Genomic DNA, 23,777 nt, shown 5'->3' on the forward strand with positions numbered 1-23,777 from the left:
CCTTTCCTTTTTTTTTTTTTTTGGAGTGCATGTGGGATTGTGCTATACCATTGTCTTGTCTTTCAGCTTCTGTAGAAACTGAGCATGCACAGTACTCCGTTCTCTACTGTTGTTTTCCTGCTTGAAGATTTAAATGCAAAAGTGTTTAATAAATATGTGAACAGTAGAGTAGCGTGATCGCACAATTCCATATCCTACTATATCCTCACCATTCACTCCTTATCCCCATGGAGGCACAGTATGCAGGGATAAGAAGCTAGTGGGGGGCAAAATGGTTTGCCTCCTTGGGACCTCCAGAGGCCTGGAAGGGCCCATTGCGGCCATGGGAAGGCTCAGTGCAGTGGCGATGCCCTCCCAAAGTCCTACAGCAATGGGGGTGGGGTACCCCGGCACCTCTATCGGACCTTGGGAGGGCTGTGCACAAGCCAAGCGGTGACCAAGGGGTTGGAGGGAGCCCCTGCTCTCTTCCCCGATCCCCCCTTTTGACTGATGCCATGGGGAGAGGCGTGGAGAGGGGTAGCACTGCCAGGGCCTGTTGTATTTTCCCAAATAATAGGCCTTATTGCTAGTTTGAAATAAAATCAGAAATGGCATTTCGTTCTCAATGTTGTTCCTAGACTGATACACTGATTGCTGAGTGATCCAATGTAGCAAGCACTGCAGTATGATTCCCTTTGTATACATAGATATTGTAATAACGCAAGGACCATTTAAAAAAGTTAAAAAGGGGGGGATTATACAATCGTGCATGCAAGCTAGATGCATATGTGGGAAGGGTAATGGCGAGAGGAAGGATTGGAGATTTGTGGGAGGGCGCTTCAAAAATGCTAAAAAGCATCCATATGCATTGATACGCTAGATAATTGTGTGGAAAAACCTGCATCAAAAATGAAAATGAACTAAAACAAGTTTCACAAAAAACACTTAAAAAGTGGGATCATCACGACCTGCTTGCTCATGGGAAATGATGATGCGTGTAACGAGTGAGATAACCCGCCAAAGTTCCGTTGGCAGGCCATCCCATTAAGGATGTGTGGAAGCGACCTTGGAAAAATCAAACCAGGATCACAGAGCTTTGTTTGAACCAGGGCCGTTTCCAGACGGCTTACCTGCCTCCGGAACGTCGCGCCATGTTGCGGGGAAAACGCGAAATACCGTGTTTTCTCGCACGAGTTTTGCGCAATGTTGCGCAAAACTCGTGCGAGAAAACGTGATATTTTGCGTTTTCCCCGTAACATGGCGCGACGGTCCGGAGGCAGGTAAGCCGTCTGGAAATGGCCCAGGTGAAGGGATAGCTGCCACAGGCCTCCTAATTTGGGGCACTAATCACAGCTACTGAAAGCTCTGCCTTTCCCAAAGGCCTTGTCTTTCCAATCTCTGGGTTCATTCTGGGGTTTACCCTTGCCTAAGTCATGAATTTCAGACTCAGCTTAAGTGAAAGTTATTTGTTTGTTTCAGGACTGTTTGCAGAAAGCATAAAACACTCTTACACAGGCAACAGACATTAAAATAAGAAACCCTTAGAGATGCTACATAAAATCTGCCTAGCTAAAAACATGAGCGCTAGCTACCTAAGCATCTCTGTTTGCATCCATACGTTGCTCATCCCACCTGTCTGTTGGAGCATGAGGCCTCTCCCATGCCTACCTGGGTTGGCATAGGGACATGCTGAGGCCTTCACCTTCTCTCTGGCATACTTGCATGATGGAGATGGGAACTGGGTGAGCTGAGAAGCTGTCTTTTCTTAGGACTCAGTGCATCACCCGGCAACTCAAGAGCCAACCAGGGCAAAGCTATTAATTAGTGTTTCAGATGTGTGAAAATCCAGGGAGTGGACATGAGGCCTCTTTGAGAACAGTCTCTCAAGGTCAAAACACTGGGGACTCAGAGACTACTCCACATATGTTTCTAATCAGCCCAGCCGCCACATATCTAGCTCAGCCAGAGCCTGAAAACAGTTACATTTTTGAACCTGAGTCCAGTCATTTGTACCAAAAACTTGGCTTTGGGCTATTAAGTTTCTTATACCAGGCTAGATGCACTGCAACACAAGCACCGCACCACGAGCACCACAGTCCTGCCCACAGCAATTCCTCAAAGCAGCAATTCTCTGTATAGTTATACTTTTAAACTTCCACTGTCTTCACTGACTCTGTGCAGGATTGTAGGTTATGGGCTGGTTCATATGTTACCTGAGTGGGTTAGAGCCCCTTCTCTGTATTATATCATTCTAGCAATCTGTAGGCAGTAATCAAATAAGTTAGATAAATGGTGGGGGCAATAGTTCTTGACGTTGTCAGATTTGCAATGGACGCTGTTTCATAACATGTGTTACTGTTTTTGCTTTAGAATAAGCATACTGCAGTCTGAAATTTCTGATCTGTGATTGTTTTCAATTTATTTTTTATTGCACCACAAAAGATTGTTTTCATTCTTTATTAGACTTCCTTCATCTGTTTTGTAGTGCAAATGGGGAAAGCTTTTTCCAGCAATGGTCCCAGACATTTTATGATTCTTCACATGTTGGATAATGCACTTTCAATGCACTTTAGCTATCGTTTGGAAGTGGATTTTTTGTTTCACACTCAAAAAATTCAGTTCCAAATTATCTCTAAAGAGGATTGGAAGTGCATTATCCAACGTGTGCGGAATCAGCTGATATTCTGTCCCACAAGCAAATAAGCCATACATAGATGAGTTCCCATTGATCTCAGAGCCATTTCTCCCTTCCTTCTCCACTATACACTTGTACAGGCAGTACAATGGGCAAGTCTTCTAAGACCTCCATCCCATCTTCCTGTTTCTGTCATGGTAAGTTCTGGAAGCAAGAGGACTGGATAGAGATGAGGACAGTGAGAACAGACTTCCCATCCTGTAACAAACTAATTACCTGAGTCTGCTTTTGTACACAAAAGAAGGGAGAGGGCAGAAACAGATCTTAGTAGAATTTGATGCCTTCAGATCTCAGAAGTTAAGCAAAGTTGGCCTTGGTTAGTAACTGGAGGGGAGACCTCCAGCGAAGACCAGGGCTGCAGAGACAGGCAATGGCAAACCACCTCTGATAGTCTCTTGCCATGAAAACACCGCCAGGGGTCACCATAAGTCAGCTATGACTTGAGGGCACCACACACACACACATGTTCACCTCACTTTTTTGTGGGAGAAGGAATATATTCCTTGGCTGGTGGAGGAGAAGATCCAAATGGCATCCCTTAGAGTGGTAAAAATACAACATTAAACTAAATACTAAAATTTGCTGCCTTTTAATGGTGGCCAGGAATCTTTCCTCTGAAGTGGGTGGTCAGCCTGCTTCCTGTCATGGCTGGCCTTGGCCTTTGTCTCATCCATACCAATGTGACCAAAACAGCAGCAACAAGATTTTGTTTAGTGCTTGGAGTGTTGCTCACATGTCTGTTGCTTATAAGAAGAATCTTTAAAACTTTACAGCAGTGCCACAGAGTGCAAACTTTGTGCAACAGCCTTTTAATTTCATCCTTGCTACATGCTTATGGTTCCAGGACCAAATCAATGCCAGATCCTTTAAAAATATGCTGTAGGTGGTCGAACATCTGTCTGCTGTGGGCTAAGTCCAAGACACCTTAACATGGAGCATTAATGTCTTTCTGTTGGGTTATTTTCATGGCTGGCTTAAAAATTAACAACAAGGACATTTTAGTTGTTGCCGTCGGGTGTCTCCCCTGCTCTTCAAAGCATCAGATGCATGTCTGAAGAGGCTTGTCTGATACAGAAGAACAAACTCAGTATTTTAAAAACAATCTTTTGTTTTCTGTAGCTTCAGCATGGGGAGCTGTGGTTTTAATTTATGGAACCAAGGCAATTGGCCGGAATAAAATTAATGTTAATTTCATGTTTGCTAATATGTTCTCCATGAAAGGACTTGCTATTTGTGGTTACTTCAGGATACAATATGAAAATGTTAATAAGATACAGGTTTTGTCTTCAGTTACAGTGTTTTCTGTTAATGCCTCCTTTGTTTCCACTATCAAAATTATAAAAAAGACCTGCTGCCCAGAGCTGAGTAAGTTAATGATATAACATTTATACTGCAAGTAACTAAAACTCATGGTGGTAAATAGGAAATGTCTGGAAGTATTCCAATATTTCTTTCTTTGTATTTACTAAATGAATCTGACTTGCATCACTATCATCTTTTTCTTTGTTCATACACTTTGCTTTTGACAGGAATATTTGTTCTTTAGCTTATGAGGACAGCAATATTTATCTAAAATTAGAATTGGTAGTCATATTAGGAAATGAACCCAATAGCAGTTTCCATTGCTTTTAATGGGCATGTCCATTTGCTTTCTATGGGTAACTTCTCTAAAAGGCTCAGTTGGGATGAAATTCTCAGGAATTAGACCAATCGCCCTTTTTTAGTTTAGGGCAATTCAATTTTTTACTTATGGAAGGTAAACTGAGCACTGACATATGTGTAAACTCTTTTTTCAACTCTCTATATTGGACAAAAGGGTCAACCCCTTCACAAAAGAATAAATGGACATAAATCTGATATTAAAAAATCAGAATATTCAAGAACCAGTGGGAGAACATTTTAATCTGCCAGGACATTCCATCACTGACCTAAGCATAGCAGTTCTCAAGCAGAGAAACTTCAAAGGAAAATTACAACACAAGATTGCTGAAATTGAGTTTTTTTTGGAACAATGGACCACCCCAGGGTTGAATTGGGACACTGGATTTTTCTCACACTACAGAAGATAATTTTCTGTATTTCATGCCCATGGTCTATCAACCTAATTACAAAATGTATTTTAAGCTAGCTTCCTGACACTCCAATTTACAATACTCCTCCCATCCTCTGCCTAGATTATAAAGACTCCTACTTTTTCCACTCCATGTATCTGACAAAGAGAGCTTTAACTCTCTATGCTCATACCCTGGAAATCTAGTTGGTCTTGAAGGTGCTGCTGGACCCACATCTTGCACAGCCATCCACTTGGAACTTTTTTCCTGAGTTTCTCAAGCAGCAACTGGGGAGGTGGCTTAAATTAAAATGAGGGGACTTTGTTGTGCTATATTTCATACACCAATTTTTATCCAGTTTTTTGGCTTCCTGTACCAGAACCTGACACCCCCCCCTAAAAAAAATCATTTTTGAGCATGAGAGCGTGGGGAGAGAAGGAAAGGTTTGTTCCCTTAACCGACTTTATTCCAATTTTATTTTAAATAGCCCTAATACACTCATGCTGTTGTGTTGTTGTTGTGTGAACTAAATTTTCTTCTTTGCGAGGGTGGGAGGGAACAGGAGGGCCAGTGACGAAGAACAGCTTCTGCAGCTCTGTCTCTAGGCTCGTAAAGAAACTGGCCTATCCTGGGCTGTTTCTTGCTATTCAGGTTTCTAGGACTGGTTAAGCTGCAAAGGCTTTTCTCCAGAAAAGTACTGTCAGCATGACTTTGCAGTTTTCAGAGTGAAACTGACACACAGGTTCAAAATAACATCAGAGCATCAAGGTAAGACCTAGAGGGAGTCTTGCATCTACATTACATCATCTAGAGCAATGAATCTTGGGTTGGAGTATGTGCAATGTTTCTGACTGGGTAATTAGGATCAGGCCAGCTGCAAGCAGCTTGGGACAAAGCTAGTGCCTTCATTCTAATTCACCCCCTTCTCCCTTTTGTTCTGTGTGAGTGCTGGTGGATTCCTGCTGCTCTATATTTTGTGCTCTGTGGGTCTGAACACTGCTTGAAGGTTATGCTTTTTCATAAGCTTTCCCATCTTGAATCATCTCAACAACATCCACCTGAACATACAATTCACAATGGAGAAAGAAATCGAGGGAAAACTCCCATTCCTGGATACCTTGGTCATCCGCAAAGCAAACTTTCAGTTAGGTCACAAGGTCTACAGGAAACCAACTCACACTGATCGGTACTTACACAAAAATTCCAATCACCACCCCCGACAGAAAAGAGGCATAATGAAAACATTAGTGGATCGTGCAAGACGGATATGTGAGCCGCACTTTCTCAATGAGGAAATTAATCATCTAAATCACGCACTTCAGGCAAATGGCTACTCCAGAAATGAAATCCGAAGAGCAATCAAACCCAGGATGAATCAAACAACCAAGGAAAAACAGTCTCCTACAGGAAAAGTGTTTTTGCCATATATCAAAAGAATTACTGATCAGATGGGAAAGCTTATGAAAAAGCATAACCTTCAAGCAGTGTTCAGACCCACCCGAAAAATACAACAGATGCTACGATCAGCAAAAGACAGTACAGACCCCCTCACCTCTGCAGGAGTATACCGTATACCCTGCAGCTGTGGACAAGTTTACATCGGGACCACAAAGCGTAGCATCCAGACAAGAATAAAAGAACATGAAAGACACTGCAGACTTGGACAACCTGAAAAAAATCAGCAGTGGCTGAACATAGCCTAACGCAAACAGGGCACAGTATCTTATTCCAGGACACCAAAATACTGGACAACACTTCCAACTACTTTGTCAGACTGCACAGGGAAGCCATTGAAATTCACAAGCATAAGCAAAACTTCAACAGGAAAGAAGAAACTTAAGAATGAACAGAGCATGGTTTCCAGTTCTGAAAAACACCAGGCTAACAAAACATTCTATCCCCGACAATAGCCCTGCAGAGAAGATTAGCACATCAAGTACCAATCCATATGCAAAAGAACCTCCTCAGGATACAGTGAAGCCTCCCTCCATTAGCATTCCACACCCTGGGAAACTCTTACAGGATGACTCAGCTCAACCCCACCCCTCCTGAGTAGATACAAATGACCTACATCTTTTCCACACTGTGACACTGAGAGATCTCTGTCTTTTGGTGCTACACCTCTGAAGATGCCAGCCACAGCTGCTGGCGAAACGTCAGAAACTACAATGCCAAGACCACGGCAATACAGCCCGGAAAACCCACAACAACCATCAAATCCTGCTGTTGTACTGAAGAACAACACAGCTATCCACTTAAAACTAAGCTCAGAACCCTTGTTCTTTGGATTTTGGACTTTGAAGTCTGATTTGGGTTTTGTGCTTCAGTTTGATAATGTAGCATCAAAGCTTGTGTAGAGCTTCAGGGTAGCTATTTGGCTTTGTTGTTTTCTTTCCTGTCTTGCACATTTCTATGTTTGTAATTTCTTGCACTCTTGTTAATACATTCTATTTGAATATACTTCTGCGGTTTTATTTAGGTTTCAGCACTTCAGTCTAAACCAGTTTCTTGGCATAACTGGCTACAAGCTGCCAAGTTAATTGTTTTGTGGAACTCATTCTCTAAGTGTCATACTGGCCAAGGCTGACTGTTGGATGAATAGCCAGTAGGGCTGGAAACTGGTCTCTCAGTTTCACAGGTGAGGGTTAGATAGAGAGACTGGTGGCCCTCTGCTACTCTGGGAAGTGAGGACTCACTCCCTAGTTGTGAATGTTTTGTCCTTTTGTTGAGTGACAGTGTAGGCTGTGGACTGCACAGAGAGAAGAACTTGGGTTACCCAAAATTACCCCTCCCTCACATTTTCTGAGGCCTTCCTTTGGAGAGTGATTTGATGCCAAGTTGCTACTGTGTGCTGTGTTTGCTTGCCTTTGCCAGCTCTTGTGCCAGGTTGGTGGTAGTGATGGATGGTTGATGTTGGTATTTTGTTCTGTAGTGTTACCACATTGGCCCTGGGTTCTGTCTGGCTTCTGTGAGTGATGCTTGTTCTGTTTGCAACAATGTCCGTTGCTTCAGTTTGGTTCTGCTGAAATGCTCTGATTCCACATTGGTTCTGCTGGGATTCTCTGGTTTGACGTTGGTTCTTTTGAACTCTCTTGGTTAAGCTTGCATTGGAACTGAGCCTTTGGCCAGTGGTTGTACCTGTGTGTTAGGTTAGGGGCTTTTTGCCTGAATTCCAACCAGCTTGGGATTTTTCCTCAATAGGAAACAATTGAGAATGGTGGAAAGCTTGTTCAGGGGCTCATAGGATTAGACTCATGGATCCAATCTTATTGACACTTGGGGTTTGTGTAGTGGACAGGGATGCTGCTATGTTGGTGCAGATTGCTTGAAATACATACCTGCAAACCGCCCCCCCCCCACCAGTTATGTTCCCCCATAGGGAATAACGGAGCCAAATGTATTTGGATGCCAGAATAAAATCCAGATCTGAATACTAAATCGATATTATTGGACCATAATGACATACCAGATATCTATGGTATTTTGGATACCTGGATCCCAATGATACCAATTTTTAAAGTGTGCACCCCTAGTCTGAACCTCCACCCCTATTTTCTACACTAATCGCATGCCTTCCAAAATATATAAGCAAAATTGCCTCTGCTCATCTGCACAGCTACAGAGAATGAAATTGTTCGTGTAAATACAGGACCATGTGTTTATATAGAATTAAAAAGTCCTCTTAAAGCCAATGAGAGGTTGATGGAAAGTAGAACCATCTGCACAGGAGCAACATTCAGGATGATACTGGTTTGTGAAAAGATTGCCTAAATTGTTCTGGTTGGAAGATGTTCCTGCTATGCATAATTTGTTGAGCCACTCTTTTCCCTTGCTGCCTGGGAGAACTCTTGCTGTATGGTAATATGAAACCAGATCTCCACGGTGAATGCCGGCTGAGGGAAAGTTGCAATACCAGAGGCACTCGCAGTAATGCAAACCAAACAACTTGGTGGTAAACCCACAACTGGAGATAGAGTCAAAAACACAATACTTGCTTGTAGCTGTGGCCTTTTCACTATGATGTCTGGACTGCCCGCCCTCCCCTCCAAAACAATAATTCCCTTTCTTTCATCATGTTCTTTTTGAGTAGCCACTTATAAATGAAGCCAGGAAAGAATTTTACTCTGCTCTAATTGGGTTTATGTAGAAAGGGTATTTTTTTCATTCCTCTTAGCAAAAGGGCCATGTTCCAGGACCCTGGCTACAACTGATTTACACTTGGGGTCCAGGCAGGAACCAGAGTCAAGGATTAGATGGGAGTAGTCGCTTTGCATCTCAAAGAGGATACTTAAGGGGCCTGGGGTGGGTGGTCTTACATCTCAGTAGAGGACACACCAGTGGCATTTCTAGGTGACTGATGGCCGTGGAAACAATTTGAACACACACAGCATCCTTCTTAAAGCAGTTTTCTTCTCATAGAATCCTTGAGGCCAGGATAGTATTAGTGTTTATTATTGAAAGCTGTAAAATATAAAATTATTGGAAGCTATAAAATACAAAAAGCTGTAAAATATAGGATGTATTTCCTATACCAACATTTTGTGCTCACCTTCTGACCTTCTGACCACAGCTGAATCCCTGTTATGGGTGCAACAAGCTTTGCTGTAATTTGAAATCTCTGACCTTTGTATACTTAAAGTTATTAAGAAAGTCAACTGAGTTGTCCAAGTTAAAAAGTCAAACACTGTTGCAAAAAAACCCCAGACATCTGGACTTTAATAAATTATAAAATAAAAAGTTCTGATTTGTATATACATTTTAATATACAATTCATGGCTATTCATTGCAGCAGATGTTAAAGTATATGAGTTGTATGTGAATGGCTGTGCCATATGAACACAGCTAACACTGTGCAGAGAGTAAATAAAATATTAAATGCATTATATAATAAAGGAGATTACAAAAAAAAAACCTTTGAGTACTGGGCAAAGCACCATTTAAAGACTCTTTCCATAAGACATCCAAGGGTCTGTTCACACAGCAGGGAAGGTGGTAGCCAGTGAAAATCCTGCAACTACTGTCTCTTAGCCAAGGCCAGCCAGTTGTGCAAATGTAACTGTGGTGTACAGAATCCAGCTATTGTCTTTATGCAAACGTCATTTTAAAGTGGAGTCTTGCACAGTGTGATGGGGCATCTGCCACTGGCTAGTCCAGGCAAAAATCTAGCATCTGCAAGATTTTCATGTAGCTATCATGTACTGGGTGGTTGTGTTAAGAGACCCTAAACTGGTTCCCAGAGAATACAGTTAATGAACGGAATCCTTTAAACCTGATAAATGAAGGTAAATAGTAAAACAAAGAGCTTAGCCTTGACAATCCAAGTATATGAATCACTAAAGGTGTGGTTTTAGTGGATAAAATGAAATGCAGCTGGAGCAAAGGTCTTCTTTTCCAGGTTGCCACAAAGAGAAAATAAATGGAACAGTGGTAATCCAAGTACCATGGACTATGTTTAAGAATGTTGAATGTAGGAGTTCAACTGACTCAAACAAATCCTATCCTGCTCTGATGTTTAAACCACAGCATATCTTTGGAAGATTGACTGGTTGGTTGATACCTAGTTTTGGGAACAGTTTCAGTTCTCTGCTTTTTGCTGCTGGTTTTGTAGTTTGCATATTGTGTATGCATATTGTACATAATTTATATGGTATTTGCATATACCATATACGTCACATATATATAATATACATGTAAGGTACAATGCTGATTTACTGGCACACAAAGCACACAAATAATTTTGGAGGGGAAAATTCAGAGTGAAGAAACAGAACATGGTGTGAAAATCATGAATCACAGGTTCAGTTTGCAGAAGACAAGAGGAATCGAAGTTGGGATGTTCCAGTCAAAGCAGTAGAGATGAGAAATTCAAAATCATTCCAAGCTTCAAAAACAATCCACTGAAGTTTTTCACAGCATAGAGATGAGCATTGTAGCCCTGCTAACATTTATGGATTAAGCTATTGCTATAAGGACAGAAATAAGCTAATTTTTTTTAAGTTGGCAACCCTAGCGGAACAATGCATTTTTAGGATCTAAATTTAGAATTCATTTCCCTTGGTAGTATGCGGACCACGTGCCATTTGGGGATTGTGACTAGAATCATTCCACATCTTCTGAACTATTGTAATACTGGAAACTAAAGCCAATGGGAACAAATGTATTTTATTTGTACCACAGCCATAGATAGCTATGCTCTGCACGAAACTGTAATATTAAACTGGCTAGTGACCGAATGTATAGAAGGCATTGCATGATTTTAAAAAACCCCTAGATGTTGCTTCACAGCACAATAAGCAACCACATATTAAAGCATCAAAGAACAATTAGCCACCTAGTTATTCTGTCACAAAAGAAATGACCAAGTTGTTTAGGCCAAGCAGAAGATTCTATCTCAGCCACCTTTTTTTCTTCTTAATTAGGACTTAGCTGCATCTCTAGTTTTCATAGACATATGAATTGTGAAGAAGTTATCTTATGTTTGAATTGTCAACATTCTGGCTCCTGAGAGAAAAATTGTCAGCATTCTGGCTCCTGAGAGAAAAAAAGTAGTCACTCTTCATAAAATAAAAATTTAAACTAAAATATGTATGTTTGGTCAATGTGTGGTTTTCTACCCACAGAAAAGACACGGCAGATGAAAGGAGTAGGAGAGTTAGAGGGGAGGAGGCAACAGAGCAGCTGTTCATACACACAGAAGACAAAATAAACTGTCATCCATTATGGTAGCTCCTGGAACTCGTCAATTAAAAGGTGAATACATTCTTAGTCCACTAGCAAGACTAGACCCATAATATTAATGTTGAACAGAACTGTTCTGCTGTTACTGGCTGCTTCCACACACTTTGGATAATCCACTTTCAAAACGCTTTAGTGAACATTTATAACTGATTTTCCATGTGTGGAACAAAAAATCCACTTCTAAAGGATAACTAAATTGCATTGAAAGTGCATTATTCAACGTGTGTGGAAACGGCCACTGTGTAATGTCAACATTGAACAGAACTGTACTACTGTCTGTCTGTCAGTCTCTCTCTCTCTCTCACACACACAGACAATCAGTTTTCCTTTGCCATTGCAAGCAGGAATGCAAAAACTGCAGCTTTTCCTACTACAGGCATGCTCTGATTGGAAAAACTGGTCCTATTTCAGTTCTGTCAGCCATGTTGCATTTCAAGGGCAAAGGGGCCCGCAAAAAAGATATATAAAGAAAAAGTAGCATGCCTAGTGCTGCATTATGAAATATCATGGCAAAATGATACTTCAAGTATAACAGTGCCACTACTAGGAGCAGAATTTAGTCAAGAATCATCAGAAATTGAACAGGAAAAAAAATGTTCAAAACCTTTTTTATATACTAATTTTGAATATTATTGATGTGGAAAGTATGTGCAGTTAATGTGAGCCCAAAATTTGTGCTTTTCATATGTCAAGGAAATGTATCATAAAAGAAAAAAAAATGGCACCATACATAATGTTTAAAATGTGGCTTTATATTTGACTTGGTATTTTCTATGTACTTAATCAGATGGATTTATTTCTTCAGATTTCAGATTAAAATGCTACGTTTGCAATAAATGGAAAGGGAAGCAGTGTACGGAGTATGGTGTGGTTATTAGACTGTCGGACAAGGATTCCCTAGTCAGCTATGATGCTCCCAGGGTGACCTTGGATGAAGTATTCTCTTTCAACCTAACCTGCCACACAGGATTACTGTGAGGATAAAATGGAAGGAGTACCATGTACACAGTCTCTTGAGTTCCTTGGAGGAAGAGTGGGATGCTTTTTATAGCAGGTTTATATAGCAAAGAGAAGAGACTTCCAAACATCACCAAGATTAATTAGGACAGACATCAAATGATAACAAGAGGCCATTCCCAGAAAGTGCTGCTATTTTATGAGCTGAAGTTGTCATGTGAGTATATCCAGGGCTCATTTCGAGGGGGAACGTGCAGGAACACAGTTCCAGCAGTTCCCCAAAGAGCTCACATGTCAGGTGGTGCTGCCCACCTGACTCTCGGCCATTTTGGGCCCATTTCATCCTGGATTGGGGCCAAAATGCCCCGGATTGGGCCTCTGATGGGTGGTGGGTCACTTTCCTGCTCAGCAGTGGCCCAATCCTGACCATTTTGGGCCCCTTTCAGCCCCCTTTTGCCATTTTGGGCCCAATTTTGGCCCTGAATGGCCAGGATTGGGTCCAAAACAGCTAGGATAAATGATGCCAGGGGGTGTGGCATATGCAAATCAGTTATGCTAATAAGTTCCTCCAACTCTTTTTTGCGAAATGACCCCTGAGTATATTTATAGGCATTAATATAAGAATGTATGGGAGGGGCATGGTAGATAAAATGCAATATGAAATTAACTTTTTTTTCTGACAAGAAGTGAATCTTACAATGCCCTACTGGCTCTGTAACTTTGAGAAGCTGTGTATTTGATATGTTCTGATATGATATAATCGTACAATTTACTTTAACTATTCTGATTCTTCCAGTCCAGCAAGGGAAACCCACATGTAACAGTACACCTATAAACAAGCAGTTTATGTAGGTCCAGATATGCATCTGCATGCTCATCCTCAAGTGTCCATAAGGATACTCAAGTGTCCATAAGGATAACAGCATCTTTTAAAATGCATATCGGAATGTACATCCACATCCAGCAGGAGTAGCTGTTGCACATGAAATAGTTCAGGGATGAGACATATTAAAAAGGAAAGTGAAAAGGCTAAAGTCTAAGCAGGAATATATTGCTCAAATGTGATGCCAATCCTATGTTGTATACCAGGCTCTATAGCTAATGTATATTAAAAAAGAGTTACATGATAATTATCTGATGTCCCCCACATCATTTTACTGGATCTAGCTGAATTGGAAGGAAATAATATTATCCATTGGGAGACCAGGAAATACTAATGAAATACTAATGAAAAAGTAGCCTTATGTGCAATAAACTGAATGGTTTTGGTGAGCCACCACTGAAGTCTGTTGGGGTTCTTGTTCAGTTACATTTTCTGAAGGCAAGAACACTCTCAACAACCTTGCAGTCACTTCAGAGCATTCATTTTTGATAAGAAAAGGCAGGACAGATTTTTTGAACAAGAAAAACAAAAGCCATAAACTAGCTTTTCAGTCCATGCGAATCCTGAACCATTAGCAATGCTGTTACCCAAAATCTGCAATTGTGCTCTTTTCCCTTCACATCTAGTTAAAGCAGTACACATTTCTAAGAATATTTTTAATTCTTAATTGTCTTCATACAATTGGCTCAAGCTTTAATTTCGCTATGTAAGATGGATGGCCTAAAATTTTATGCAGATATTCACAAGCCAGAAGGCATAGAAGTCTGATCTAAAAGTTGGAAGCACAAACACACTTACTAAGATCAAAAAGAGTCCAGTAGCACCTTTAAAACTAACCAATTTTACTGTAGCATAAGCGTTAGTCTTAAAGGTGCTACTGGACTCTTTTTGATTTTGCTACTACAGACCAACATGGCTAACTCCTCTGGATCTATAACACTTACTAAGAAGATCCACTGAAATTAATTGTGAGAAAAGCATGCTTAAGGCTGGGCTGTGCCTTTGCCTTTGAACAAAATGAGCAGTGACAAACTGTGATGACAATTATATCTGTACAAGCCTTCAGAAAGTGCTGTGAGATGAAACCAGTACTCAAAGCGCAGTCACACTCTACCCTGCTAAGATCTAAGCAGATCCGGTACTGTGTATTCATATATCTTTATATATGTACACAATGACAAGTGTTTGCTTCTGCTATAATAGAACTGTTCTAATGAACTAATGATAATACAAGTTGTCTGTCACCACAATGACATAACATTGCACTGCAGGAAATGTAATAAAGAAACATTTTCTTCTCAAAAGCACCAATTGAAACAAAAGGGAAATCCAGTCATTTAAAAGGTTGTGGGAAACGATCTAAAATGTTAAACACTGGTAACTGCACTGTGAGTATTTAAGCCTACAAAATATTTGTGTTTTAAAACAAAAATGACATTTGGAGTGATTTGGGTAATCTAGTGTGAGCCAGTGGCTTAACATATTCATGATTATTTCAAATGTTTTGTTATGATGCGTTCACCTAATTGGAACATGCATATACCGGAAGCATAAATAGAAAACACTATATTTTAGTAAGTGACTAGTTTATCCAAAGTCAATGGGGCTTAATAGATTAAGGAATGTTGAGGTTGTGTTGGTCCCCAATTGTGAGAATAAGAAAGCAGAAACAGTGATTAGAGTCCCCCAACAAGCCTGGAAAACCCACCCTGTTCCTTTAGTAGAGGCTTAATGGAATATTATTTACTGGGCAATGTTATTTACCTTCATGACATAAAAAGCTTCACTTGCCTATTTCCACATGTTAAGCCTCTATTAAAGGGACAGAACATTTTTCTACAGGCCTGTTGGCAATACTAATAGTGATACCTTTTACTGGAGCAACAACCAATGCTCGTATGTAAACATTTCCTTCTGCAAGAAATGATAATATTACAGGGTACCTTGATCTATTATATTGTACTCAGTAGCATAATTATCTTTTCCTTCCTAATACAGGCTGAAACAGCATACTCTCTCACCTGTTGGAGTTTGTATGATAAATAACATAACCACGTACCTACTTTATTTTCAAAGTGGTTAACATGAGGCATGTATTTAAACTTGATTCCTGAAACGGAGTCTAAATTAGATTCTTGATCTTGCAGTGATATTCTTTGCTGCCACCTGAGAATGGGAGTAGCACCACTGAACACAATAGAAAAAGAGACACGACTGACATACTGGATCCGGATACATTAACTCTAAAGTAAGAAAAGAAGCAGACAAAAATGCTGATCAGATCTTTCTGTTTTTTAAAAAAGGCCGATAGCAGCGGGAAAGAAGGGATTTAATTTTTCCATGCTGATGCAGTTTTGCCAATCAGACCCCCACCCCTGCACTGTTATTAGCCCTGGGAAGGTAAAACAACAGGCAAAAACTAGGTGCTGGCTCCCCCCCCCCCCATTTCAAGACTAGTAATAGCATAGAGTGGTGGCAGTTTTGATTGGTGAAATCATGTGATGGTCTCCCTCCATGCTGTAATCCCAGGCTGAACTGGGGCCCCATACAGCTGCTGCTGGCCTTTTTAAAACACCAGGAAGATCTGCTCGTCTACTTAAGCCCTCCAATCCACTGAAATTAACTAAACATTTCCAAATAAGAGTAATGTTTTAAAAAAGCAAATATCTACTTTCCTAAAGGTGAGGTTTTATAGGGTGCAGTAGATGCTTCCAAACATCACTGAGGATGTGGGATCAATCTATTAGCATCTCTTACTGATTTTATCCCAGTAACATTCCATTGGATTCAAGCACATATTGAAAGAGCATGAGGGCCCATAAAAACTGAGAACCCTGTAGACCATAGCACTGTTCCTGTGGATGCAGTGAAATGCATAAAGATATTGCACTAGGTTTTTTGTGGCAACCTCTCACCCTAGCCATTATTATAATATTTATATTATACCTTAACCTTATATTTAACCTTAATTAAATAACCTTAAATTTCCATTTGTTGCAAGCTATAGCATTTGGCATGTCTGCCATAGCACCACTGTTATTAGCTAGTCTCTTTGATGACATTGGCATTACTGTGGTGTTGGTTAACATCTCTATAAGAGAGAAATATATGTGCGTGTGTTATATTTGCATTTTAATGTAGTTTCCTGAGCAGCTCTCTTTTCCTTTTCTCAGCAATCAACTCTTGAATTCTCTGGTTCTTTGTCCTTTCATAGGGTAGCCTCCTCCTCAAGATGATGTTGTGTTGTGGTACTTCATTTTCTAGTCCATGGATTTTATATGGAACGTCCACTGCGTTAACTTCTGGCTGATCTTCCGTTGCATTGGAACTGGTGATATTTATCTTGGAAACAACTGGTGGCCCTGAAGAAGGGTGGGGGATATGAACTTCAACACGTGTTGAATGAGTGGGAGTGAAGTTCTCTTCAATATCATTAATCTTACTATGATTGGATTCTGTTGTATTGTCACTTCCCGTTTTGTTACTATACATATTACAAGACTTGCAACACAGTTTATTGTAACCAGGTATTGCACAGTATCGTGAGAGAACTTCCATGCGACAAAACATTGACTTGTCTCCTTGGCAACGTTCTTCTGGAAAAAAAAACAGAATAATATGTATGCTGTAAACAGGATACAGGATTATGCACACCTTGACTTAGACGCTTTTACAACAGCAGGCTTAATATATCTAAACTGAAGCTCTCTCAAATTCTTGGTGGTCAAAAAAACTTCAATTGAAATTTTATATAGTAACCAAATTTTCATGAGATAGACATGGCAAAGAATAAAACAGTCAATTATGTTCCCAAAAACTGTGGCTTCAAGGCCTTCTTAGCCTCAAACTGGCATCTTATGGCTACTGTATAAAAGCAATTAGACTCCATGTGATCCTTAAAACATGAGAGAACCACTCACCACACGAATTGTCCTGATTTCATGGAGAATTTCCATACAAATATGACACTATCCTATCAGCAGTGATCCTGAATATGGAAGCTTCAAGGAGTCCACATGGTTTATGTAGTGCCTTTTGTACATTACAGGAATTGTGTGGCTTGACAACATATGGCAGCATTTCCAACATCTTTTCACATGCAAGCCATGTTAAAATTCTGCCCCTAAATGGTAACCTTGAATTTGCCCCGCTGAAGATGGGCAACTGATGCCTCAAGATAGGGAATTCTGAGGCAATAAGATACTGGCCCCATTACACTAGAATTGGTTATGCTTGGAATGGAGGTTAATTTTAATCTATAGTAGAAAAAGAGCTTGAAAATATAGCAAAATATAGCAAAAAAATATAGCAAAAAATGAGAACATGATAACTCTAACAAAAATATTTGTCAAACTAAGCAAACCAAATTTGTTCTCTTACACACATCTTTGGGCTGATGCACTGTGTGTGCTTCTACTTTCTGCTTCTGTTGTATCAGGCCGGGCAGTGTGGCCTTTAGGGTGTGGTGAGGAATTAACCCATAATCACATCCTTCTCAGGCATAATTGCTTCTATAAAACCTTCTGCATAATCCTAGGATACTGAGTATTATCTATTGCTCCATTCTTTGTCACTAAAAAATATAGCTAATGTCACTCACAATTACAGGAAATTATTAAATGCAGAGTAGCAATCCAACTTTATAATCTTTTAATCTCAGTCTGTAAGAGGTGAATGCATCAAAGGAAACCCTGCCTGAGTAAAGCTTTTATGCAATACAGATGAAGCTGGTTCTGTTTTCTATTGTCTTCAGTGCATTAAATATTAAATCCATAGAAAATGACACATTTACCATTGCTAATATGAATGAGTAAATTGGGATCAATTACTTACATAGCTAAGTAACTGAAGGATTGCAATGTGATGAAAGGTACTTTCAAAATTCACATAATGCAAAAAGGAACAGCAAAAATGGGATGGCGGAGCTTTGATTCAGAAACTGCTAGAGCTGGGGGGGGGGGGTTGCATGAAAATCCTCTTTCAAAGGCACAGTCTGAACTGTGCATGCCTAAGGAGGAAGAATTGCATCTCCTTGCTCAGTTTCATCCAATGCCATGGCAAAATAAAAGCATTTGTTCTGGAGAAGGAGGGTGGGTTATGTGAATGCACAGAGGAGCACTCATAAAATATCAGTAACAGGTAAGCAAACTGTTTTCATTCTTCACCGTCTCTGTACATCACATGATAGAAAAAGACTAGAATGCTGACCTACCAGAGTGTGTACAGGCATGCTTAAGAAAAGAGCACATTGAACACTGCCCTGAAAGGACCCATCTGCTCTGGCTCTGACATCTAGGTTTTATGAAGGTGGACTAGGCCCAGATAGTTGTTCAGAAGAAGTCTAAGATCTGGTGATGACAACTCCACTGTAATACAGTGTCTTATTGGTCAGCTAACAGCAGAGCATGAGGGTAGCTGTGATCTAGGGACTGAATTGCTGGGAAGCTACTTTTTGCCCTTCTTTTGGGCTTGGTAGCACAGGAAGAAGTACAGTGTTTCCTGCAAGAGCTAGTTCTGCCTAGCTAGGATGACAATGTCCTACAGGTAATCAGGGAATGCCTGGCTGTCGACACATCAGGCAGTGTGTTAAATAAATGTGGGGACTAGGCCCAGATTCAAGGGAAACCTAGCAACAAAATTTGGTAGGAAAGAGATGTCTGAGCACAGGAAAGCCACAAGAAAGGGTTTTTAAAGAAAATTTAGGGGAAATTGAAATATATGCAATAATTTTCTATCAAAGTAAACTTCTTTCACTGATTTACTAATATGAAATGCATGATTTATAACTTAATCAGCTTATAAAGTTGTATGATTTGGCATATTTCTGGAATTTACAAGTATAAATGTCTTCGTATATTATAAGAAAAATTGCAAGTATATCCAGTACTTTAGAAAGTAACTGATAGGATGGAAGGTAGATGTTGTTGAACATGCAATGAAACCAAAGAGGACAGCTACTGGTACATTACAAATGTATGTAGTAAAAATTCTGGGAAGAGGCTGTTCAGTACTGATCCCTGACTCTGAAGCAATGATTTTTGTGTTCCCTGTACTAAGGAGGATAGCAAGGGGAGATAACAGATCCTATGTACCTGGATTGTACAATACCAAGGCTGATGATGTTGTCTCCAGGAATCTGGTGATGAAATCTTAGAAGAGACAGGATCTTTCAAGTGGTATGGGGATCAATCCCTAGGACTCGTCAATGGTGGTGGAGCACTTCTATGGTGGTGGAGAATTTCCAAATTGGTCTTTGGACAAGGATCCCATAAGTTGGATTTTGGGGATTGAATATTATTAGTAAACAGAATCAAGAATTATGTCTCTGATAGGATCCGGTGGTTCCTGGACTGTGTCTGCTGAAATACTTAGGCAAACATACCCCAGAGGCTGAGACTGAGGCTGGGCAGCATCTAATTTGAGTGAATGTTGTTGCTGTGTTTCTTCTTCCTCACTTCCAACACTGAACCGGCCTGGTGCTTCTGCCCCTGTGCTTGGTCTGTTGCTTGGTCAATACCAAGAAGGCTGGTATTGAGGGCTGTAGCATTAGAAGACAGTATGATACTGAGCAGATGGGCTTCTATGTAGTCAGTGCAGATTTGTTGAATGCTGCCTCTGCTCCCTAAAATGCCTCACAACTAAGAAGATCGGTTGCGCCTTACCTATTTAGAAAGTTTCAGGCAGTGGATGCAGATCTCAACAGTGGATGCAAATCTCTGAGCCTGGCTAAGACAGGAGACATGGCCATCTTTCAATGAGAGTTTGCACTGGAGACAATGAACATGGTAATATGTCAATGATGACTTTCCTTTGCACTGCCAACATTTTTAAAAAGTTGTCTTCTGTGCCACAGAATCAAGAAAGGCTAGAAAGGTTGGAAGTAACTGGAGCAAAAAAAGGAGGGAAAGAACAACACTCCGTGTTCTTATTTTGAGGAGAAAAAACTAGTTTACCTGGAAGGAATCTCTGAAGAGAAAGTTCCTAAACACAGCAGCTGCTGTGGCGAATGAAAAAGAACTAAGGGGAGATACCACTCCTCTCCCTTGGGCATACATAGTCAAGGAGATGCCTCTGAAAGGAGAGGGTTTTCATTTCTAAAAGCTAGCTAGCTGCAGAAATTTCCAAACTGAAGGTTTGTGCAGACGCAAAACCTATCAGTGTGATGCACAGACTATGGAGAATCCAAACCTACACTTAAAATTAATGTAAAGCAAAAGAAAGTGCAAAAGTGGGGTAGACGTTTTTTATTTAGATGAAGTATCAATCGACATCTAAGGGTATTTTTTGTATCCTGCCCAGCCATGATATGCATACAAACATACAGGGAAGAAGGTAACAAATGTATTCATTTCCCAGAGGAAACCCATTTGCAAAACAGATCCTGAGGTCCTGCAAAATTCATTTCTTCTTTGAGAAATAGGCACATGTTTTTGTTCTTGTGTTCACTCATATACTTATCTCAAAATATGGATGAGCATAACCATGCCTTCAAAATCTAATTTTTGGGAAAGCTTTTAAAAAGAGCATATGCATGCACACACAACAACTATTCCTAGGAAGAAGGGGCTAGGGAAGAGATGAGAAGCTAGCATAAAAGTTTGGATCACTTGGCTGCATGCCTCATTGGGAAGCACATTGTTCTGCCAGATAGAGCAACGTTCCAAATTCTCAGGAAGGAAATGAATCCATGTGCTTGCAGCCTTGTAAAACTGGATGCACATGTTTACTCTTGAAAGATTGTTCTTAATTCACAGTGCATTGGGCTGCAGTCTGATTATATGTATTTTTTACTAGTTCATTTTACTGAGAAAATGAGACCTATGACCCAGTAATCATGCCTTGATATGCTACTGAATGAAAGTTGCAATACACTTTATGCAGCAGTCACATTTGCTGTGGGCCTACAGAAGGGGGCCAGGAGGTTGGATGTAGCTGCTGGGGTGAGGGGAAAGTTACTTGCAGCACCTTCTGCTAATAAATTGCTGGATCCAATCCTTTGCTTCCAAAAAGTTTCAAATGTGCAGTTGCAAAGCTTCTAGGGGAGGGTGCAACCATAACACAGCAGGGCTATTAGAACAGCATTGCAGGTAGAGCAACATGAGTATCAGGCTCACAGGCACATTGCAACATATAACACAACCTACTCAAATTCAGAGGCATTCATGGATTTTATAAGGATACACGGTATATTCACTCATCCTCTGCTTAAGTAAAACAGATGTGTATTTAACTGGCAAACATATCAGTGTAGCTACTCTTTTTGAATTTTTTGCACTATTTTATAAGACTTAAAACAAGTTTCCTTCAATTAAGCCATTTATGCATTTGTGGGGAGGAGTAGGAAGAAAACAAAAGGTGTTTCTTTGGTTATCTTGAACTTGCATTAACCTGTCTGTTTATGGAATCAAAGTCTTGTTAGATCAAACTCAGAAGGAGACAATGATCTTCTGTAAAATTCACTAAAGCTACAGACAGTTTCTTCTTTATATTTATAAAAATGTGATAGCATAAGACAGTCATGACATATTTTATATGTATTTTTCAAACTAGTTATTATGCTAGGATCTTTTTTGGCTGTTCAGTATAAAAGCCAGTCGAAGCATCTTTAGAAAAATGCCTTACTTCCTTGTAGAAAAACAACCGCCCCAAAACATGTAGATCCAACTCAGAGTCCCAGGAGGTAAATTAATTCCTACTATCCAATTATGTCCTTTATGTGAAGTAGACATATAAAGGAATCTGCTTGATGTTTCATAGAGACAATTCTAGAAGGGGAGACATATTTGTCTCTTGCAACAAACACAAAATGACTCTGGGGGCACCATAAAGACTAAGATTTATTGTGGTGGAAGCCTTTGTGGAAAAGTGTCCACTTGCATCTGACAAAGTCTTTAACATGCCACAAGACACTTTGCCGATTCTCCTAAACCTTGCAATTCATACACTCAGGATAAAATGCATGTTGCTTCCTAAAGTAAAATCACCAGAGCTGCTGAACTTTCATCCTGTTTTATTTTTTTCAGTATGCACGACAGACTGTAAGTATGTCTCCAACTCAACAGTAAGAAAAAGATAGTCATTTGCACAGTCACTTTGGTACACATTTCAACTGGCCTCATAAAAAGTATTGAAAAGCAAACTGAATTGGCACATCTTTAATATTATGTTAAGTACATACAAAACACTAATAAAATATCCCTGATAAACCAAAGTGCATATAGACCTAGTGCACAATGCCCAGATACCTTATTGCACCATCTCTATAGCCACCCATCTCTTGAACATCACTTAACAGTTGTCTATTTTAAGGTTACTAACAGTCATGAATAAATTTATAACAGTTAAACACCAATTATTTTACATAACAGTATTCAGTGCCAGATAACATGTCTTTGCCTTTTGACGTTGCCATGTAAAATTACTCACATGTTGAAATCATCATAATAACAGCAAAATTTAAATATGTGATCACAAGATAATGACAATTTTGAAGTGCTACATTGTAAAGATCCGCAAAGCCACCTTCGTAAAATATATAATTTGGTCAAGAACGGTAGCAAGCAATTCACAATGGTACTTAGGGTCTGCTATATTAGAAAATGATATGCTATTTGATATTATAATATGGTTTCATGACCAGTGTTATAGATCTTCAACCCAAATGTATGTTGAAGTAATGTCAGTAAAAACTGGTGAAATTTCATATTGGATCTTGTTGTGGTTTTAACAACCCTTTCCTTTCTTACACAAATATTCTTCATTGTTTTATCATTCAAGTAAAATGCTGTACATGAATATTAATTCATGGTACCAGCATACATATTTAAAGCTGGAATTGGTGGTTAATGCCAACACAATTAAATTTTAAGGCATTTTTCTAAATGTAGTTTCTTACTTCCCCTCCCCTATGCAAAATGAAACAAAGCAATAAAAACTGAGGTAATTTTGTAATTGTTCACACTGTTATGTTTGCCAGTTGACACACACTGATAGGTCACACACATACATAACACGCACACACACACAACCAGTCAAGTCAAACATGCAAATGGTGAAAAAAGACTGATGGATGTAATGATGTATAAAGAGTTCAATGTTGAGCAACTTTTGACATTGCATAGTACAACGTCATACTGTCTCAACTATATTAAAATACGACACACCACAACCCAGAGCATAGACCACTTACGGTTTTTGTTGTACTGTTTTTCAGTTGGCTTTTTAAAAAGAACATAAAGAACATCCTGGCAAAACTGTGTGAAGAAACACTTGCAGTTTTTGGAAAGAAAAAACACACAAGTGAAGGAGCTTCACTTAAAGCATTGCACAGAAGCGCTATTTGTGAGAGCGTCAGCTACTTGGAATAAGGTGGTCTTCATGGTAACAAATTCAAATTCTAAAGCCAGGAATGTTTATGCTGTGAAGCATGATTGTGGAAACAATGAGGCTAACAGAAGATGGAAATGAATACTTT

General features: G+C 39.8%; 1 protein-coding gene across 1 annotated transcript in view; it reads right to left on the minus strand.

Moving 5' to 3' along the window:
- Positions 1 to 9,168: 9,168 nt before the first annotated feature.
- Positions 9,169 to 23,777, minus strand: part of ADAMTS2 (ADAM metallopeptidase with thrombospondin type 1 motif 2) — a 361,463-nt gene continuing 346,854 nt past the window's right edge. The window contains exon 22 of the mRNA XM_054976819.1: positions 9,169 to 16,899. Within this exon, the coding sequence (XP_054832794.1) occupies positions 16,436 to 16,899 (464 nt within the window). The 3' untranslated portion in view covers positions 9,169 to 16,435. The remainder of the gene's footprint in view (positions 16,900 to 23,777) is intronic.

This window comes from Eublepharis macularius, chromosome 4 (assembly GCF_028583425.1).
Source record: "Eublepharis macularius isolate TG4126 chromosome 4, MPM_Emac_v1.0, whole genome shotgun sequence".
NCBI classification, from domain to species: domain Eukaryota; kingdom Metazoa; phylum Chordata; class Lepidosauria; order Squamata; family Eublepharidae; genus Eublepharis; species Eublepharis macularius.